The sequence below is a fragment of the Polyodon spathula genome, chromosome 6 (assembly GCF_017654505.1).
Source record: "Polyodon spathula isolate WHYD16114869_AA chromosome 6, ASM1765450v1, whole genome shotgun sequence".
NCBI lineage: Eukaryota > Metazoa > Chordata > Actinopteri > Acipenseriformes > Polyodontidae > Polyodon > Polyodon spathula.
Window position 1 is genome coordinate 54,771,507 of NC_054539.1, and position 22,641 is coordinate 54,794,147.

At 39.9% G+C, this 22,641-nt stretch overlaps 2 protein-coding genes across 2 annotated transcripts; one reads left to right on the plus strand and one right to left on the minus strand.

Moving 5' to 3' along the window:
• Positions 1-2,245: 2,245 nt before the first annotated feature.
• LOC121317341 (STAGA complex 65 subunit gamma-like) lies at positions 2,246-13,090 on the minus strand. The gene is made up of 5 exons (XM_041253172.1): positions 12,933-13,090; positions 5,550-5,972; positions 4,770-5,094; positions 3,357-3,591; positions 2,246-2,736 (listed from the first exon to the last, which is right to left on the minus strand). Exons 2-5 carry the CDS (start codon positions 5,957-5,959, stop codon positions 2,468-2,470), a joined length of 1,239 nt encoding a protein of 412 aa, XP_041109106.1. The 5' UTR covers positions 5,960-5,972; positions 12,933-13,090; the 3' UTR covers positions 2,246-2,467.
• On the plus strand, positions 9,088-10,518 carry LOC121317342 (putative AC transposase). The gene is made up of 2 exons (XM_041253174.1): positions 9,088-9,936; positions 10,177-10,518. The coding sequence occupies exons 1-2, from the start codon at positions 9,565-9,567 to the stop codon at positions 10,300-10,302; spliced, it is 498 nt and encodes a 165-aa protein (XP_041109108.1). The 5' UTR covers positions 9,088-9,564; the 3' UTR covers positions 10,303-10,518.
• Positions 13,091-22,641: the final 9,551 nt, after the last annotated feature.

Genomic DNA, 22,641 nt, shown 5'->3' on the forward strand with positions numbered 1-22,641 from the left:
GGAGAAGCAGCCCCATAGCATGATGCTGCCACCATGCTTGACTGTAGGGATGTTGACGGGGAGATGTGCTATGTTGGGTCTACGCCAAACGTAATGCTTAGCATTTACACCAAAAGATTCTAATTTGGTCTCGTCTAACCGCAACACCTTTTGCCACATTTTTGTAGGATCACTCAGGTGCTTTGTTGCAAACGCCATGGCTTTTTTTTTTTTGTAATGGCTTCCTTCTTGCCACCCTGCCATACAGGCTACTTTTGTAAAGTGTTCTGGATATTGTTGACTAATGCACATTTTCTCCCAGCTCAGCCACTGAACTCTGTAGCTCTTTCAAAGTTGTGGCATCCCTCACCAGTTTCCTCCTTGCCCGGCTGCTCAGTTTGGAGGGATGGCCTGATCTAGGCAGTGTCTGGGTGTTACAATGCACCTTCCATTTCTTGATGATTGAGTAGACTGTGCTCACAGGGATATTCAGAGAGATTTTTTTGTACCCTTCTCCTGATCTGTGCTTTTTATCCCTGACTTGCTTTGAAAGCTCTTTGCTTGAAATTCACTACCTGACCAAGGAACTTCAGACAGGTGTTTTTATTCTGAAATCATGAGAAACACTAATAATGCACAGAGGCCATTCAACTAATTGTGTGGCTCATTAAGGTAATTTTGTGCACCTGCATTAGGTTTGCCACAGAAATCATGACTTTTACATTTTTATTTCATATTAATTATCTATGTACTTTTATTTTTGTTTTTGCTTTGAATGTGTATAGTAGGTTGTGTATATAGCACATATTAATTCCTACTTCAAAGTGTCGTGACTGCAAGGTTTAAAGCAATGTGAAAACTGTGAAAGGATGAATGCTTTTGCAAGGTACTGTGTATAGAAGATATATTGCAAGTTTTATGACTATATATTCAAAATCTTGTGGCTATGTACTGCAATAATGTTAGGACTGGTATTAAATGAATGTCAACATCACAATGTCATCACTTGAAAAAAGGGTAATTATCAACAATTAAAGCAACACTAACCAATTGTTGTTTTGTTTTCCAGTGAAGGTCTCTCTTCTGAAATAGAACCCAATAATCAAATCTTCTATATGTAACTAGTATAACTTACATTACTAAATGTGTCATTAATAACTACTTATATTTACTACACTTATGGACATGGATATATAAATACTGTATTACTTTGACTTTGTATTACTTTTTTACCCTACCCCAGCTCAAAAAAATGCAGCACTTAATAAAGAAAAGCATACAAAACACAGCATGGCAAAACATTGCAAATGAATTGAGTAAACGTGAAGGAAATACATTTAAAAAGAACAGAATTACACAGTGGAGTATATCTTATAAAACAGGCTGGAGATAGGACATGTACTTGCATTTCAGGTCTTTGTTTTATTAATTACCCACACAGAAATACAAACAGAAACAAAAACAAATCTAGCTTGTAGAAATCTATGGAAGACAGTGGCCTCTAGTGGGGAAAACTGGAGATTCCATAAACCCAGGAAATAAAGCCCTCTTTATTCTCCAGCTCACAATGATTTTTAAAAACTTTATGCCCCCTGGGCATTGACTCGGCAGAATCTGGCATACACACACATACCGGGGCACACACAGTTGTAGTAAAAAATTTACATACCCTAATGGGAATGTATAATTTCTAGAAATTCCTCAAAAACAAAGAATTTCAGGAAAAATCTTTTGTAGCAAAAGTTTTGCTTTGGTGAATGGGGGGGGGGGGGGGGTTACATATATAGATGTCTATAATGATCTATTTCAGCAATATTTTTTGCAAAACTCCAACAATGCTCATTCAAAAGTAGTCATACCTTTTGATGCTATGATAGTATTGTCTATGTGGTGCTAGAAATTTCAATATAATGTAGAACTTAATTCTAGAAAAGTCTAGAAAATTCTGGATTGCAGGTGAACATTCTTAGAGAGTATAAAAGGGTTAGACATAGGATGATTGCTATCATTACTAATAAGTCAACATGGGAAAAAAGTAAAGATCTATCTGAAAACCTTAGGCAGAAACTTATTGACTTAAAGTTGGAGAAGGACAAAAGAACATTTCAAGCATTTGAGTATCCCAGTTTCAAGTATTGTTTCTATTATCAAAAAGAACAAGACTCATGGTAATGTCAAAACGCTCTTTCACCAAGAACAAGTAGAATAACTGTGAGGAAGGTTAACAATCTGAGATTGACTGCCAAAGATATTCAAAGTGAACTGGCTGCAACGGGGACTGGAGTTTCCATTTCAATCACAGGTCCAGTATTGCATGGTGAAGGTCTCAATGGTCGCAGGCCAATGGAAAAGCTCTCTTAGGAAAACTTCACAAGGATAATCTTAAAGTTTGCTGATGAAGTTAATTTAGTCTAGACAAACAGCTGGGGTGGGGTGAGATTCCAGCAGCTGGAAATTGGGCTGCTCTTCAGGGAGAGCTCCTCTTCTCTCACATCTTCTTGAGGCGCTTCTTAGGGCGCTGGTTGAAGACGGGCGAGGTGCCCATGAGGCTATCGGGGGAGTGAGAGGCGTAGCTGGCGTCAGAGCCAGCCCCTTCGGGGGAGGGCGGGATGCCGGACTCGCTCATGGTTGACATGGGCTCCTCGAAGACATCGCCCCCCAGCACGCCGTGCCCTTGCACCTGCCCCTCCTCTGCGTCCTGTGGCTCTATCTTCACATGTGCTAGGTTCCACAAGGGGGAACTGTTGCCCACTGCACCTGTCAAACAAGAAACATATTTTTAACAGCTAGTGCAGCAGTTATGGCAGCACTGTTTCCAGATTTAGACTCATTTTCAAATGGATATTTTAGGCCTGTTTTTGGCCATTTTGTGGTATTCAGACCACCTGAAATACAGGAGAGCTATAGAATCAAGTATATACTGAGATCACATATATCTGAACAGGATAATCTTATATACTGGAGGTCAAAATTGTGGTGTCACCAGCCCTCAAAACAGAGGGACTGGGATATTTTTTGCCCTTGCTCGCTAATTTTTTTGATATCCCTGAACAGATAACTGCCATCTCAAACATTTAAAATAACAATCCTGATGGTGCAGTAGTACCCCAATATTGTCAACTGACTACCAATGCAGAATGACTGTGTGGAACCTGCCAGTGTACATTCATCCATGTTGCAATACAAGCTTTTCTCCTGTCATTTCCATATCACTGAAAAGCATGTCTTCCCCATACAGCTTTCACAAAGTAATGTTTAATGATGAACTATATCCGAAACAATGCAGCCCACTAAACCCTTGTATCACAAAGGAATCCAACCCTTATACTATATTCAGGTTTTGCCATGCTTTTACTGCATTAGTTTCCTGCAAGTACCTGTATGGGGGGAGCTGTCTCCCTCAAGCCCGGTGGAAAACCTCTCACTGGGAGCTCCGAGCACCCCAATGGGCAGGGACTGGTCACCCGAAGCCAGGTCTGCCTCCAGCTCCTCGTTGATCGGGAAGGTGATGTCGCTGAGAGGCTCCTCCTTGATCTTCAGGGGCTTGGCATCCTCCGCTGCCTTCTCTGGGTTCACTAGCCGCTCGTATTCCTCAGACAGCTGCTTGCTTACCTGCAGGGGAGCGAGGGAGGGGGTGTGATGGCATTTTCACAGCTGATTCTCATTTTAAGACCGGTCTCAGCATGGTGTGCACAAAACCACAATTGAGTACACTCTACCTTACTACCTCTAGTACCTTTCATGAGCACCACATGTTGCATTAAAATACATAAAAAAGCGGAATTATTTCATATCAAGTAACCTAAATGTTTATTAAAAGCTTGTAGCCACCTATAGACATTTCGGGTTGCATTTGAGCGCAGCACAATAAACCATTTCATCCACATTTTATTTTTATTTATTTTTTATTTAGTTACAGTTGGGGTTAGTGTTCTTGTGAAATTAAAACATCATGTGTTCTTTAACTAAAGATATTGACGTTAGTATGGACAGTTGACCCCATGGCTCAGCCGGTATTTTCTGTCCTCTTGTCCATCCATTATATATTAGAGGTAACATCAATAAATGATTGGTCCATCACTAATAGCTTGCAACTTCTGTAGTTTTTATTTATGATTCTCAATAAAAAATAGTGGGGGTGTAATAAAATTCCTTCAAATTCAGGATAATTTTCATCCTTTACACTTTTGTTATCTTTGTGTTTGGTCATCGGATAGCTGATTGCTTTAAGTCTAGACATTTCTGTCCTATCACAATAAGATGAAATTTCTTATACACTAGCCTTAAATAGCATCTATCATCGATATCTACCAAGGACAAAAGAGGATGTATTCAGTAGCCCGCAGCAATAATACAGTGGGAGCCCAACAGCAACAGGCTTGAGCAACCGCCTATAGACTTAAAATAAAATCTCTTAAACTTAATTCATTGAGCAAGATTTGTGAAAAAGAACAAAATTTCCAACAATTCCCAGGCAGATTAGCACCTATTGAGAAATTTGTTGAACTTGTATGGGCAACTGCTATAGTGGATCCCCATTAACAGCATTCTCTCTCTCTCTCTCTCTCTCTCTCTCTCTCTCTCTCTCTCTCTCCTCTCCCTCTCCCTCTCCCTCTCCATTAATAAGGCAATTTGCATTTGGAAAGACAATTTCCCAAAATTGGACACCCTGCTAATGTGTTATTGTTTTTGGTATTTTCTTACATTAAGCAATATTAGTGGTCAAAAACATACTGTTGGAAATCGGAGATGGTCAAGCTGTCCTGATGTGTTCCTGGGGTCTGTCTTACCTGCAGCATGTAGCTGTGGTAGTCCTTGATGCGGTGCTGCCAGAAGTGCTGCAGTGCCAGCACGCTGCCGATGCCAGCCTCGTGGAACACCTGCTCCACCACGTCAGGGAAAGGCGTGGAGCCCTGGCGGGCCTCTCGGTCCACAGCCACGCGTAGCAGCCGACTCAGCCGAAGGTAGTGCTCATGAGCCACATCCGTCAGCATCTCCAGCACGCTCTCCGGTGCCGACTCAAAGCCTGCGTGAGCCAGGACTGTGGCCACTGACTGATACAGGAGCTGCCGACAAGAGGGCCAGCTCAGCTCCGTCACAGGCTCCCCTTTTCCCCTGGGGGCAAACAAAGACAACTTATTTATAGCTGATCTCAGACATTAAGCTGTATTATAAGATTGATGAAAAGAACATTTGAAAGACAAGATTCCACATTTGCTGGCAGGAACTGAACATTCCTTTTTTTCTGAGCTTACTAGCACTGGTCTTCTTCAATAAGGCACTGTGCTACCACCGTTGTTTCCATTTTCTCTCACTACAGCATATTTGGCATATTTTCTTTGAAGACAGTTTTTTTTTGTTGTTGTTTTTTTTCTTTTTTTTAAATATTTTCCATTGTTGCCTGATATAAGCAGAACATTGATTCAACTGCCTCCACAAAATCAGATTAGATACTATATTTACAAGCCTGTCCAGTGGAGATACACTCAGTCTACAAACACTTGGAACATGTAATCCCCTAGAGTCTTTCATTACTCTAAATCACTAGAGTAGGTAATGCACATACTCACTTGTAGAAGTCACTTTCTGGGTCGCTGTGTAGAAGCTGGAAGGGGAGGTGGGGTGCCTTGCTGTCGAGGGGTAGCAGGTCATCTGGGATGGCTGGTGTTGGGGGCCGAGCAGGCAAGGTCTCGTTCTCCTCCAGCCTAGCACCCCCCTCAGCCTGGGGTTGCCCCTGCGCAGCGGCAAGCAGTGCTCGGAGCCGGCGCACATGCTGGCTGAGCTGCACAGTGTGTATGGTCAGGCTACAAGGCTCGGAGGGCACATCGAACATTGTGGTGGGCCGCGGGCGATGGGCGGAAGGCTGGTGCATCGGTGGGTCCTGCACCTCTACTGAGCGGAACTCCCTCTGCAGCAGGTCAAAGGAGCTCCGGCTGGGTGGTACAGCCGACACAGGGATCTCACCCCAGTACCGCATCATTCTACCGGTTGGGCTGTGGGGGAAATTACACAATGTAATAGATTATGTGATGGGCAAACTTTTCTAATGAATTGTTTCTTTGATTTGACAGTAATTTTATTGTTTTGTTTTAGAAATAAATAGCTCATTATTCTTAGATCGACCAACGCAGTGCTAAATTTGCAGAGTGACCCAATCCCGAATGTATTATCTGGCCCAAAATTAATCAGGCACGGTGTAAGCTGCCACATTTAAATACAAAAATTCTGCTGCGCCATTGTTCCGAAACCCTAAAAATGGTCTACAGTAGCACAGACTAACAGACTAATCTGAAAAATAGCACCTCCCCTCCACATGGGCTACATCAGTTGAACAATAGGTAGATCATTTGGAGAGACATTGGCCCGTGTTGACGAAGTGTTTTGACTACATATTATATTATTATTATTATACGATGGATAAAACCAAATATACATAATGAAAAAAAAGGATATAATGAACCAAGTTTATTATACAACCAATACAAACAATTGTAAATAGTGAAATAGCCGGTATCGAGCTATAATTTTATCCTCAGGGAGATCAAAAAGGGTAATGCAGGCCCTAAGTTCTCTCCCTTCTTCTCAGTACTCTCCCTCTGTTCCTGGGTTGTTCAGGAAGGTTAGAAGTCTGCACTCTCTGTGATAAGAAATGTCCCTGAACATTCACGCTATCACGAATTTCACAGAAATAGTGTATTTGATTACTGTGAAAAATATGCGTTTTATTTTCCTTACAGTATTTTACATTATAGCATAGGTGGAAAATAAGGGGAAAAGCAACATAGTTGCTGGAGAATAGAGGGCCAATGCAACATTCTGCCTGTGTTGGTTACTGCTTCCAAAAAATAAAAAAAAAACGACAGCAGATATGGCAACAGCAGTTACATTGGATCTCTCGATATACAACATCATTACCACAAGTGATATTGCTGCAGACCCGCTTGAGAGAATTTATTTATTTCAAAAGTTTAACATTCTGAGTAAACTTTTCCAGTGTGAGAAATGTCATCTGGGTATGAGTAGGATAAAAAAACAGCTACACAAAATTAGTGGAATTTATCTGCCGATCTCCGAACCATGACAGTCCGTTCTGTCAGAAAGCTACTTTCAAAACACTTGCTTAAGCCTTCAGAAAATATTGTGTATATAGATGTGGTCGCAACCTGGGAAAGGCCGATAGGTGGGTATTTGGCATTTACCAACCAGATATCCAGCTCTGGTACCTTACCTTCATTGAGCGGAGAGATGATTTAACACACTTACCAATCATCACCAAGATAGTGAGACCGGGGGCTGAAATACACAGTGATCAGTGGCCAGCATACAAACACATTGCAACCCTACCTGGTAATCCCGGCTATATTCATAAAACCAAAAATTTGGACACGGGACACGGGAATCCACACCAACAACATGAAGAATTACTGAGCCTGTGCTGAAAAAACAATTTAAAACTATGCAGGGCACGACAGAAAAGATGACACCATCATACCTGGACGAATTCATGTGGAGAGAAAGGCACGGCAGGAATTGTCGAGATGCATTTCTAAATATTCTGCATCATATAGGAGATCACACAGCTGTTCCGGGGGGCAGGACCAGCAGCAGGAGGGGGCAGGAGATTAACCCGGAGAAGGAGAGCAACCATAGACAACATCGACAGCAGCAAAACCCCCAAAGGTTCTTTTAAGAACCACCCAAATACAAAGAGCAGAGTTTGAGTTTTATTAATTTAAGATGTACATTTTTTTAAATTACTCATTTTCAGAATCTGATAGTGAAACGCTGTAATAAGTAAATGAGAAGGGGCTGAGCGATCAGAAGCAGCGCATGATTGGTGAGTTCCTCATACCGTGTATAATGACATTTCTACATACTACTAATGTACAGTGTGTATAAAGAACACAAAGGCTTCGGTTTTGTCATTTCAGGTTTGCAGTTAACGTTTCTCCCATGTTTAACATTTTGTGATTAGAGGCAGCAAATTAGGCTATAAATTAAATTGAAATTGATGAGTCAGCATAAGCTTTAAAGAAAACGTTATCATTCAAGGTTGTTTAAAAAAAAAAAATCTATTTTTGTCTGCTCGTTACTTCTGCAGCCAAAACAGACCATTTTCAATGACTTGTTTCCAACAGAAGTTTTTAACATTTTTAAAGATTGTTTCAATAGTGAATCGAGTTACGATGTACATTTTTAAAGCATTGACTCAGTAGCTAGGCTAAATATTAAAATGTTTCAGCCTTGTTTTTTGGGTGATGTTCTTGATGAACTATCAATGACACATTTTAGGGAACTTACATCAGTAGAATATAATGTAAACAGAAAATGTGTATTTTATTTATATATATATATATATAAAATGTCAGTTTTGTGGCATTTCATGATTTTTTTTTAAAAAAAATTTTTATTGTCATTAGTGAATTTTGTTTAAAAATATCATGAATTTTCTGGACCCCTATGACTGCTGCCATAATGCTCTTTCCTATCAGTTCCTTTCTGACTTTTTCTTTGCACGAGGGATGGGCAGTTGGTCCCAGAAAAATCGATTCATCATGTTTCGGAATCGATTCTATTTTTGGTATGAAATGGCGTCGACTCCAATCCAATTTATTAATTTTAAAATGACTCACTTATTTAATACACAGTCATCACAAATGTCCCTTGTTGTTGTTAGTTATGTGAGGTATTAAATGTTACTTGTTGCAGGATGTTACGACTCTATTGTGCACTCGATCATAAGTGCCGTCGAGTCTCTCACGTCAATCATGTGATTTGGGGGTCGGTGCAATTCAACAACAGCAGTAGCAGCAGTCATTTTGAAAATGTCAGCCGCGTGGCGTTACTTGGCGTTTGTTGACGAAACACATAAGGTGAAATGTGGCATTTGCAGAAAACAACTTGCATACAACAAAACAACATCACCAATGTGGAAACACACTGGAATTTTCCATCTGACAGAAAAATCAGTGTGTTTAAAACCAAACCTGCAGGTATGTCTCTCTGAGTGGTGAAAATAAAATGAAAATACATAACTCACCAAATATCTAAAATATTTAGTTTTATTATTAAAGATTGAAAATATTTAATGTTATTTGTTTTCAGCTACTAGTTTGAAAATGCTGGACAAAAAACTGTTTGAGCTGATTGTCAAGGACATGCAGCCATTTTACATCGCTGATGATGCTGGATTCAGGGGTTTTCTCCAGGCACTAGACCCTCGATATCAACTGCCTTCCAGACAAACTGTTGTCAGGCTCATAGAGGGGCAGTATGAAGAGACCAAAGCAGCCCTGATGAGGGCACTGGAGGTATTTAGCGACAACAATGCAGTTGTCATTCAGTATTTCAGCTTTCTTGTTTACTGATGTATTCTGTAATTAGTTTTTTGCTTTTTGAGTGGGCACTTATTTATATCCACTGCTGTTATATAAAATAAATCTTGAAGTACCTATTGAATTAATTTCCTTCCAGGTTCACAGAACGCCATACCTCGGATGCCATCAGTGTGTCTTGATGGCATAATTCAGAGTTGGGGGACTAGTGGCAAAGGTGTAGAGTGCTGTCACTGACAATGGTGCCAACATGGTTGCTGCGATTCGCAAGCTCAGCCTGCGACATATGCCATACTTTGCCCACACACTGAATTTAATTTTAAAGGACAGCGTGGCAGCAGTTGCTGATCTGGAAGAAATCAGATGGAAGGTCAAAAAATTAATGTGCTATTTCAGAACCAGCACCGTTGCTAAGGAAAATCTGCCAGCTTTGCAACATGATATGAAGCAGCAGGAGCTGAAATTAATTCAGGAGGTGGAAACCAGGTGGAACTCCACATTTCTGATGTTGGAGCATTTCCTGGCAGTCAAGGATCCTGTCTCAGCTGCCATGTCATCCCTGGATGCATCCCTCCCGGTGATCTTTCACCAGGACTGGACGGCCATGGATGAGGCAATAAAGGTATGTATATTTAGATTTGAAGCACTGCAAAAAAAACTTTGTCATTGTTGGGTTTTTTTTGTTTTGTTTTTTTTTTTTACTTTTCCATTTAGATGTTAATTCAGTCAGTATAAATTACTGCAATTCAGTTAATTGTTGTACATGTTTTAATCCCTACCCTGCAAATTAAATAATGAATTAAATGAGGTTCAACACTGCAAGTAATTATTGACAATATGTATTTCATATGTTAATGTTTAGAGTTTGAAGCCCTTCTTTGTGGTGACAGAGATGTCGGCTGAGAAACATGTAACGGCATACAACTTGGTAGGTGATCTGAACAGATCGATTAGGAAGAGATGTGAAGCCCACGAGTCAAGGAGGTGAGAATTATTTGACTTGTAATAACATGGTCAAACAACGTGATATTTTGGGCTTTCAAGCAGCATTGATGACAAGTAAATAAATGCTGTACGCACTATTTTTCCCTCTTGTTTTCCTGTCTATTACAGCTTTCTTGGCACTGCAATTCTTAAATTCTCACATGTTCTATTATTAAAGTACTATTCATATGGTATAATGTATAAGTCTTGTTCAATATATGAAAATTAAGTTATGTAATATTTATTATTGCTTAAAAATGTGCAGAGTAAAATACCCTGTTCTGCCTGCTCTTAACTTTTTTCCCCCCAATCGGCCTCCCTTAAATTAAAAAAAATAAATAAATAAATAAATAGTTGAAGAGCCCTGCTCTAACTAAGGCAACTCCATCTATCCAGAGTATATGAGAAACACATGCAAGCAGTTTCACAGCAGCTACAGCATAAACCAGTCTGTGTTGTTGCTGATGAAATGGGAGCGGTGTCCTGAACATTGTATTTAATTTGTAATTTTATGACAATTGTCTATTTTTGTAATAATGCCCCTTGTTTTCGACTAGACTAGAACTTAAAAAAAAAAAAAAAAAAAAATTCAATTTGTTTTTTTTTTTTTTTTAATGTAAAAATTTATGTTCAAATTACATTGTTAATTCTTAATAAATTGGTAAAAATTGAATTTGTCATTCACAAGAATGTAAAAGCAGTAATAGTTATTTTTGTGCGAATTGTGATTATTTATTAGTTATTTTAATACTTATTTTGCTATTTTTTCAATACATTTATATGTAGGTATCATAACGTATTTGATTAACATTCAGGCACCACAACATATTCAGAACCTTCAGTTTCTATTCTGTATGCGGTTTGTTTTTATCACTTAATATAAATCCAGCAATAATACATTCTAAAACAAAATAAGGGGTTTGTAAGAACAGTTTGTTTGTTTTACTTATTTATTTATATGGGGGTGGAATCGGAATCGAAATCAGAATCGATCTAATCAACTCCTAGATCAGGAATCGGTTCTGGAATCGACTGCAATGGCCTTGGAATCGGCCATTCCTGCTTTGACACCGGTCTTATTTGTGGACCCTATTCGGGCCGGCGCTGCTGTTCTACCGCCTCATAAATCTAATTTTAATATCACAGACTTAACTTATAATTAACGCTTGTCACGCCCTAAAATGCACGGCTAATGAGCAGCGGAGCGCATTTTGGTGGTGTTAATACGGCCTTAATTTGCCAGAAGTGTCATGATACATAGAAGCAACTTTAAGGTCGGCGCAAACTCGGCGCGATGGCAGTAATGCCGTCGCAAACGCTTGATACACGTCCCCATAAGTTTTTTTTTTGTTGTTGTTGTTATTTTCTTACCATTCAGACAAACTTTTGCTGATTCAGATAAGTCTCCAACAGAATTAAGTACAGTACGCTTGAAGATATTGACTTGCTGAAATCGTCTGGTGGTTTAATTTATGAACTATATATTTTTTGTAATTATAATTAATATATACTACACCTACTGCTTATCAGAGGGCACAGGGCATCTCAGAAAACTGCAATAACATCAATTGGCTGTTTGAAAAAAAAAAAAAAGTAATGCAGTGGGCAGAGACAAAAATCTAAATAAATACTACTAAAACAAAAGTATCCCCATCAGAATAACCTTTTCAAACTAAGATTTGAGAGGATGGGGTGCCCCGTACAACATTACTTAATCGAACCAATCAGAAAGCATAAATAATAAAGTAACGCGCCCTCTCGGTATTGACTCATATTTCATTCCTCCCCCTCCCTCATTTCCACCTAAAAGCTACTCTGCATCCAGTAAGTTCAAGCTTCATGTCCCTGAAACGTACAGTATTTGGCCTAATGCTCTTTCATGAGAAACAGTTAAGAATAGTTTTATACCAAACCTCACTGTATTCATAAATACAGACTTTACCTTAAAAATAATAATAAAATAAATAATCAACAATAACAATACAAAACCCTTCACGGCTTAATAAATATCGTAATTAAATTAGGGTCACTAACACCATGGTCAAAATATACAACATTATATAGCCTACAATTTTACTAAAAACTGACTTGTGGTGCCTGTAAGATATCAGAATGTGCCTAAAAGTAATATCAAAGGGGCTGTCCAGTTTTCACACACTGTTTAAAAAGCGCTGCTCTGAAACGATCACTGCAACCATAATTTGACTAACTGTTTTAAGCCATCTGTAACTCAGTTCAGTAACTATGTGAAACCAAAAGATAACTTTTAAACACACATTCACACAAGTTGTTGTACATTATTTTGTACATTCTTGTAAAACACTGTAATGTATCTGCAACAGATTTTGTCCAACGTCTCAGCAGTTAACTGTGTATATTGTAAAGAAAACAATAACACAAGGTATACTTTCATATAAATTCACATGAACGCATAACAAATAAGAACGAAAGATAAAGTATTAAATTAACAGCTTACACAGTCTGAACTGCTTTCATTTAAACGTGAGGCAAAAAAATAAACAAAAATAAAATAAAATATTAGCAGCATAGCACAGCGGCCAAAAACGAATCCATGAAAGAAAATATTAACATTCAGAGGTTTTACTACATTATAAACATCATAAAAACACAAACCTGTTCGCAGTGATCTGTTTGATGTTTTACAAATCAGTCCGGCTTGTATTTTGCTCTGGTGGGAAACCAAATATGACTCAGGTGTGGTTCCTTCCTTAAGAAATTTAGTAAATTAAACACCAATATTTGTTAACATTTTCTATGGTTTATTTTTGTTTTTCGCGTAATTGTATTTTTTTTTTTTTGAACCAGGGGTTCTAACCTGGTGGCGTGACACATGTATAGAGATACATGTGGGAACCTTGTCTGTGACGTTTTCTGTTTCCATTTCGAAGACGAGGGGAAACATTTGGTTGCAGCTCGACAACATGGCAGAGTGCACTAGCGAAACACAGGTGGGATGTCAATGTGAAGAAGGAATTGAGACCGAAGTGAGCGAGGAAGAGCTTAAAAGGACACACGAAAACACTTAAGGGGAAGCGAGAGAAAGAGGAGGAAACAGTGATGCAGGAAAAAGAAGACCCCTTCAAGAAACCGAGTATTTTTTGCCACCCCTTTCCAACCAAGCAAAAAGACTAGCACTGCTGTTGCTAGCGGTAAAGTTAACCAAGCAAAACAGAATCAAACAATAACAAATCACAAGAAAGCAGCGATAAACCATTAAGCACCAGATGATCGAGCTTAGAGAAAGGGAATACCGACCTAGTGGTAACGCCGCCATTTCTGCAGAAATCAAGCCCAATTGTACGTCACCACTAGTTGAAAACGCTTCAGACTTTACAGAAAACATCCCAAAACGCTGTACAGACGAGGACCATGAAAAGGGATTTAGCAGCAGAAACAAAAGCGTGCAGGAACTCGCACAACAAGCGAAACACAAGCTGTCAAGACGCAGGTTAATGCCAAATTCAAGTCCTTTGTCGTTTGTCGTACACATAGCCCTTTTGGGGTGCGCTTGCAGAAACCAAGTACCTTTTCGAGATCCTAAAGAATAGCACAATCATGGACAATGTTGCGTTTAACGAAAGGAGCTTCGTCGTTTTTGGGAGGCTGCCGAACTGCGACGTATCTCTGGAACACCCGTCAATCTCCCGCTACCACTCCGGGGACTCAGCTGAGGAGGAGATGGGCTTTTACGTCTTCGACTTGGGCAGTACCCACGGGACTTTTGTCAGCAAGAACAAGGTCCCCCTAAAAACCTACATCAGACTGAAGTTTGGAGGAAGCACTAGACTATTCAGATACCTGTGGAATATACACTGAACAAAAATATAAACGCAACATGTAAAGTGTTGGTCCCATGTTTCATGAGCTGAAATAAAAGATCCGCAAATTTATTTACATCCCTGTTAGTGAGCATTTCTATGCCAAGATGATCCTTCCACCTGACAGGTGTGGCATATCAAGAAGCTGATTAAACAGCATGATCATTACACAGGTGCACCTTGTGCTGGGGACAATAAAGGGCCACTCTAAAATGTGCAGTTTTGTCACACAACACAATGCCACAGATGTCTCAATTTGAGGGAGCATGCAATTGGCATGCTGACTGCAGGAATGTCCACCAGCGCTGTTGCCAGAGAATTGAATGTTCATTTCTCTACCATAAGCTGCCTCCAACGTCATTTTAGAGAATTTGGCAGTACGTCCAACCGGCCTCAACCACAGACCACGTGTAACCACGCCAGCCAGGGACCTCCACATCCGGCTTCTTCACCTGCGGGATCGTCTGAGACCAGCCACCTGGACAGCTGATGAAACTGTGGGTTTGTACAACAGAAGAATTTCTGCACAAACTGTCAGAAACCGTCTTAAGCTCATCTGCGTGCTCACCTCACCAGGGTCTTGACCTGACTGCAGTTCGGCATCATAACCGACTTCAGTGGAAAAATGCTCACCTTCGTTGGTCACGGGCACGCTGGAGAAGTGTGTTCTTCATAGATGAATCCCGGTTTCAACGGTACCAGGTAGATGGCGAGCGGTTTGCTGATGGCAATGTTGTGAACAGAGTGTCCCATGGTGGTGGTGGGTTTATGGTATGGGCAGGCATAAGCTACGGACAATGAACACAATTGCATTTTATCGATGGCAATTTGAATGCACAGAGATACCATGATGAGATTCTGAGGCCCATTGTCATGCCATTCATCCGCCGCCATCACTTCATGTTTCAGCATGATAATGCACGGCCCCATGTCGCAAGGATCTGTACACAATTCCTGGAAGCTGAAAATGTCCCTGCATACTCACCAGACATGTCGCCCATTGAGCATGTTTGGGGATGCTCTGGATCGACGTGTACGACAGCTTGTTCCAGTTCCCGCCAATGTCCAGCAACTTCGCACATCCATTGAAGAGAGAGGGACAATATTCCACAGGCCACAATCAACAGCCCTATCAATTCTGATGGGGAGATGTGTGGTGGTGCATGAGGCAAATGGTGGTAACACCAGATACTGACTGTTTTTTTGATCCACACCCCTACCTTTTTTTAAGGTATCTGTGACCAGCAGATGCATATCTGTATTCCCTGTCATGTGAAATCCATAGATTAGAGCCTAATGAATTTATTTGAATTGACTTATTTCCTTATATGAACTATAACTCAGTAAAATCTTTGAAATTGTTGCATGTTGCGTTTATATTTTTGTTCAGTATATAATAATATCTACTGCTCCAGATCACATTCAGGGTAGTCTCTATAACATTTAAAATACCACCACCTATGTCATGTACGAGTAAAACAACAAATGTCACAATACCATTGGCCTTTTAAAAAAAAAAAAAAAAAATCTAATATTGATTTATTTACCAGCCCACCCACAAAAGTTGTTTATTTATTTTGCACTTTATTTTCAAAATATTTTATTCTAGATCTGTAATTTAAAGTCACAAAACGAGAAATAAACAGGTTGATGGTGTTTAAGAGACATTAAATTGCAAACGACTAATTCTTTTGTTTATTAATTCAGTGACAAGGCACCGAGAAGTAATTATAGGTGAAGGTTTATCAGTGAATCAGTTACCTTTCAAAGTAGGTGTACAATTAACTTTGTTGTAAACTAGCTTTGACAATAGCCAGGTTCTGAACTGTGCACAAACTTGTTTAATTGAGTTTAACTCAGGGATGAGGGTTGTGTGTCTGCACACAGGGGCCAGACTTGGATGAGGAAGCGGAGGCAGCTCTGTCCGTGACTGAGCTGAGGGAGCTGCAAAGGAAGCAGAATGCGGAGCTGGAGTGGAAGATGATGGGTGATGGTGATGATGATGATGAGGAGGGGGAAGAGAATTAAGTCAAAGAGAGGAGCACTGGAAACGTAGGGTGCTCTTGGGGGATGGGTTAGGAGGATTGGAATGAGACTTGCATGTTTTCTCTCCAAACTGTGATTTCTCTTGCCCAAAAATGCTCCTGCAAAACCTGATTTATACATTTCGGGTCATACATGACATGCTAATATCAGGTGCCCTCCCGTTTTGTGTTTAGGTTGCCAGTGGGTGATGCCACAGGCAAGCAACTGGTGGCTGAGGTGACCCACACTGGCAGGTAGAAGGAGGCGGCTGTTCAGTGTGCTTTGGAGGGCTGCCGGATACTGGAAGCCAGAGGTTTACTGAGACAAGGAGGCTGGTGAGTACAGCCCAGGGGCACAGGGACTGGGATTTTTTTTTAATGAACCATTTCTTCCCCTCAAATATAAAATGTGAAACAAACATGTTTTATTATGTTTATTATTGTCTTTTGATAATTGAGTGTTTAAAGTTCTGGATGAGTGAAATAACAAACCTGATCTCTGCAGTGTCTCGCAAGTGGCGCAAGAAGAACGGGGAGGAGGAGGACATATACGACAGCGATGACGATACCTTCCTGGACCAGACTGGCGCTGTGGAGAGGAAGAGGAAGGACCGCATGAAGAAAGCAGGGAAGGTCGAAGAGAAGCCAGACACTTTCGACTCCCTGGTGAAGGGTGAGGGAGCAAGGAAAGGGGAGGAGAGAAGGAGGGTAGTGGGAGGAGGAGGAGGAGGAGGAGGAGGGAAGAGGTAGAAGGGATGGGGGAAGAGTGGGTCAAACTAATGGAAGATGTTCTGTACGGTGAAATGTCTTTGAATAGAAGACCAGCCTTCACCTCTTGAGACCTGATTTGAATTTATAAATGTATGAATCATTTAATTGAGTTGTGCTGGTCTCGGTCCAGTTCTAAGTTTGTAGTTTAACCTGTCGTCACTCTTCTCAGGTAGCCAAGCTGGCGAAGGTGGAGAAGGAGCTGGCTGAAACAGAGCAGAAGCTCCATGCTTCAAGAAAAAGTGAGTGTTTGTTTATGTACAGTTCTAGCACTAGCAGTTTACTACAGAGAGGGTTTCAAGTTAGAGTTATCACAGTCAGTCAGAAACTTTTCTTGGAGACAGAGTAATACTATGTTTATTTCAAAACTGCTTATTTTAGACCTACAGTATACAGTGAAAGGAAGTCCAGGACAATTACGCTTTATGAAAGTATTTTTGTTTTATCTAGAAATACTTTTAAGCTTTCTGACCCCCAGGAGGTTCCCAGCAGTCCTCCGAAGACCCTCTGGACGCTTTTATGTTGGAGGTTCGGTCCGGCAGTGATCTGGACAGCGTGACGCGCAAGAAGCTGCACCTACATGTCTGCAAGCTCAAGAAGGGGAGCCAGCGACTCAAGAGGCTGGTGGAGATTACCCGACCAACACAGCTGCCAGTCATGGACTCTGGGTGATAACTGGCTGTAAGCCTGCAGGGCAACTAACTGGATTTTTAAACCGAGAAATTAAAAAAGTTCTGTCAAATGTCTTTCTCAGTGTTGCACATTCCTCTTAGTGGGACCATTAAAAGGTTATTTGCATGTTATCGAGGGGGAGGGGGTAGAGCCCACATTATCCAGTGATATAAGTATGTGAATAAAAACTAATGAAAAAAGACTTGTAGTTGAAACGTTACTAAACTTTATAAAATTTATTTTAGCATTTCTAAATTTAGCACTATTTAGTGTTTAGTAGTTACGGATGATTATTGAAACCTTGTTGCAGTCATTCATGTAGGTTTCTGCAGTGGGCAAGCAATTATCTAATCTTATAGAAACTGTATGGTAGGTAGAAGGTATTGATCCCAGGAGTTCTGATGAATATTAAAAATGTGTGCCTATTTTTAGGACTGGAAGTCATAGGTCAGAAGAGCCTGAGAAACCCATGAAGCCGTCTCTGCCCTTGTTTGGAGCGATGAAGGGGGGCAGCAAGTTCAAACTGAAGACCGGCACCATTGGGGTAAGTCTGGGACGGAAAGTTTTGATTCAGGGTTTCATACTTCCCTAATAGCGATCTTGGATGTGAAATTTTTTTTTTCTCTTGTAAACTTCATTTAAGATTAGAATTATATGATTATTAAACAGCAAGTACGTTTAAATATCAGTATTTATTTTAATTGTTCAAATACTGTTTATTTTTTATTTTTGCCATTGATCTGCCAAGTATGTAAATTAAGAAAGAGTTTTCATTTGTTTTACTGGCAGTACACATCAGTACTGTAGATGGTGCTGGTGTTTACTAATATAAAGACACTCAGAATTATTATAAACATCATACAAATTAAAAGGGACAATAACAAAACAAAGAAAATGTAATTTAAAGCTATTTGCATCTGTTGACAAGGGTTCGGAGGCCCGAAAGCAATGTGTGGCACAGTACAGTATGTGACTCTCAAGTTTGTAGTTTTTAAGCAAGCTGTGTCAGTAGAGTCACTTTGCAGTGCAATGAAATTGTTCATTCTGCTCAACGCAGTGTCTCCCCCCAAAGAGACCAGACCTGCCTCAACATTTGTTCAACATGAAGGGACTGGAGGATGAGGAGGAGGAGATGCCTGCGAGTGAGAGGGAGGATGACAGCAGAGAGTCTGCAACACCTGAAGACACAAATATAGAGAAGAGACCTCCTCCAAGTTCACACAACACTGGTGAGGCCTCTGGTTATCTACTTTCCCTATAACTAACATATTGCCTGAAGGATATTATGTCTAACACCATGCTAGGGGTTTGCTGAGTACTGGCCCACAGAGAAGCAATATTGTCCCAACTGAATCACCACTACCTCCACTTTACACAGCATTGCAATACAAGTTTCAGTCAAAAGATGGCAGCAAAGTGAATTGAAATATGAAACGGAGAGCAGCATAGCTGTGATGACATATTTTTAAGCAGGTACATTTATTCCCATATATAAGCTTTTCTCTAAATTTAATAAAATAACTTAACAAATACACTAACTGGCTAGTATATGAGACCACTCATGCTATTTGCATATTCAGACTAGACTGGGTGAACCTGAATGTCTCCCAGGCTGCCGCTGTAGCCAAGGGAAGGCAAGCCTGATATTTGGGTCCTAATAAAGTGGTATTGAGTATGACAACATGTTTTTCTTTTTGTATTCAGGTAACAATTCCTCTGCTAGGAATGCAGCTGGGGAAGAGGCTAAACCAGACAGAGCTGGGAAAGACAAAGACATTCCAGAGCAACAAGCTGCTGCTACTGCTTACTCAGCCACAGGTATCAAACATACCCTGCACTGTATTCAGTGCTCATAAATCAGAAACATCCTCCTGCAGCACTCTCTAACACTGATACATTAGAGCAGTCCTTTTCGCTTTTCATTTTCAGCCAGTTTAAAAGTCCCATTGTATTGTATCTATATTACACCCCCGTATCCTGGAAAAACATAAACTTCCAACATCAGAATTTTCATGTCCTTTTTTTTTGGTGTGATTTTAGTGTACCTGAGCCTGGTGTATTTATCACTGCTGTCCATATGAAGCCTGTAGGCCATTAGTAACTGTGGTCTTGATTCTTAATATTTTTATTTATTTTTCCAGTGAATCACTTTGGCATTTCATCAACACCGGCTTCCATGGTCAGAGGAGAAAGGCTTGGAAAGGTTCTGCATGAAGTTTCTTGAGCAATGACTCAACTATATACAAATGAGGCAAACATGCTAGTATGTAGTAGTCACGCACGTGTTATCTTTTTACATGTTATACACTCCTATATGCTGTCACAAATCAATTGTAATGTGATAATTTTGAGTAAATATTTCTGCATAATGGAAGCAGGCGTGCAGAGTAATGTGTGCATATCTCCTATGTGATGAGTGAGATGGAAGTGATGCATAAATGCTATTGGAAACCAAACCCTTTCCAGTATATTTATATAGTTTTGTAGGAGTATGTTCACAGACTGTTTGGCCAACTACCAAACTGAAGATTACATATTTATAATGTAAATAATTCCCAGGCAGATTCGGTTTGCTTGTTATTAAGTTGACATTCTTTGTTTTCTTTTTAACCATAATGTACTTTAAATGTTTGTCTTTTTTTTTTTGGAATGTGAAAAATGTAATTTTTCAAGGATAAATATTTTTAGACTAGAAGGCTAAAGGACGCAACTCATCAAGAGGGTGAAGCTGTTTGAATCCCTTTATTTGTTCTCACTTTTGGAGACTCCTGAAGGACCCATACCTATAGCTGGTCATATCCCACCCCTGCATGGAAAATCTGCAAGTCTGGCAGCTTCCCGTGCTCATACAACAGGAATATCACACATATAGTCCTATTCCTACCACAATGGAAGGTGTCCCGCTGGCTATAGAGACAGCTTGTTTGTTCTATACACAGCAAGGGGAGCTTTGTACTTGCCAAGTCCTACAGCAGCCAGTAGGGAATTCTCACCCTGTCCAATACGTCTTCTCTGAAGGACGGACGCTGCAGCCTGCATTCAGCTTGCAGAGGTTCATGTGTTTTTTTTAGAAACATGGCATTGGAAGATCCAACCCTTTGAGAAAGTTCCTGTGCATGCATCAGCCAATTTTAAATCATCCATATTGGCGATTCATTAAGGAAAAAAAACATTGGTGTTTGTGTATGTTACATTCACAAACACAAGCCAAGATTTTATGACTTGTATAGGTTTCAAAACAACAAACCCTTTTTAAATATTTCTGTATACATGATTTCCAGTCCACCATTCCTCCAAATCGTTGCCATGTTTTTGCCTAGCAGTGGTTCCCCATCACTTTCAACCAGTGAATATGTGGCGACCTGAGTTTCTAGTTCTCCCCCACTAAGGATGGTACCAATAAATTAGGTCATTTCCATTCACAATTAATGGTACAAGACAGAGTCATCATGTTAACAATTATTTTTATTGTTTTTCAATTGGAATGCAAATTTCCCACTAGAGCATCCTTTAGTATTCCCATCATGAGTTTACATTCATAGAAACACAACTCACTGGTGGTACACTGTGTAACTAAGCTGGCTTAGTCTATTCTTGCTTTGTCTCCTGGGCAGACTTTTCAAAATAAAGCATAACTAAACCAGCGCTGTGGTGATGGACTGCCCTTTGCTGCTGTGAACACAATATAAGAGCTACTGGTATCGTGGAGCAGTACATAATCATAACCCCACACCTACATGTAACTTTGACATTCAGACAGATGGATCCAGATGTCCCTAGAGTTTGATACTCTTAACAGCATGTGCTAAAGAATGTCCTAGTTCCATTTCACCAGAGTAAATAGTAAGTGCTTCACTTGATATAGTGGTATGTAAAACAGTCACAATGCTATGCATTCCCAATGCAGTAAGGTTTTGTAGCTGTTGACTGAATTTAGACACTAAGTATATTGGTTGGCCCACGGTATTGGACCAGATTTGTAAATTTATGCAAAACTTCCTAAGCAAAATCACTGATACAGCCAATAAAAATAAGTCATAATATTGTTCAACCAGTGACTCCTTTGATGCCGAATTCCTATTTGTGAACTAGAGTGTGCAGATATTTTTACAAACAGTACAGATTAGTGATCTTCATGTATAGGTATCTACACTCTGTTGCTTAGTTATAGCACAGTAACGCTATAGTACCCACTGTTTAAATAATATTACACAATAACAGCCCTGCTTGATAAAAATGAACTCTTTCAGTGGACTACAATGATTATTTCAGACAGAGGTAAATAAATACGTAAGTTAAAAACATTGTAGCATAATGGAATTGCTGTGGCGTGTGATGGAAACGGTGGAAGTACCTTGTAGTTTCTTATGCGTAAAACTATATTATCATTCAAATAATGCTCTTGACCTCTAGTCTTGGGCTTTACTGACTTGGGAGTATGAACCCCTGGGTCGACATTGTCAATACATTTTAGAATTTTGAATGCTTGAATCAAATCGCTTTGTAGTCTTCTTTGTTCAAGACTGAATAGATTCATTTTTTTTAGCCTGTCTGTATGACATGCCTTTTAAACCAGGAGCAATTCTAGTCGCTCTTCTTTGCACTCTTTCTAGAGCAGCAATATCCCTTTTGTAGCAAGGTGACCAGAACTGAACACAATATTCTAGATGAGGTCTTACTAATGAATTGTAAAGTTTTAATATTACCTACCTTGACTTAAACTCAACACTTTTTACTATATATCCATGCATTGTGTTGGCCTTTTTAATAGCTTCCCCACATTGTCTAGATGAAGACATTTCTGTCTTCATCTATTTAAAAGTGTTACATAGTTGTAGCTCTGGAAGAAAAATATGTTTCTACCGAGATATATAGTAATTAGCAGAAGGAACTACAACTATAAGAACTATAAGACAATGAACTGTAGCAGACCTAAAAACCCTGTTTCCACCAGGGAGGGGGTATTGAACTTGCTTGGTAATATTAATAATAAATTAATAATGTTAGTTTTTTCAATGTGTTTAACACTAGATTGATTCC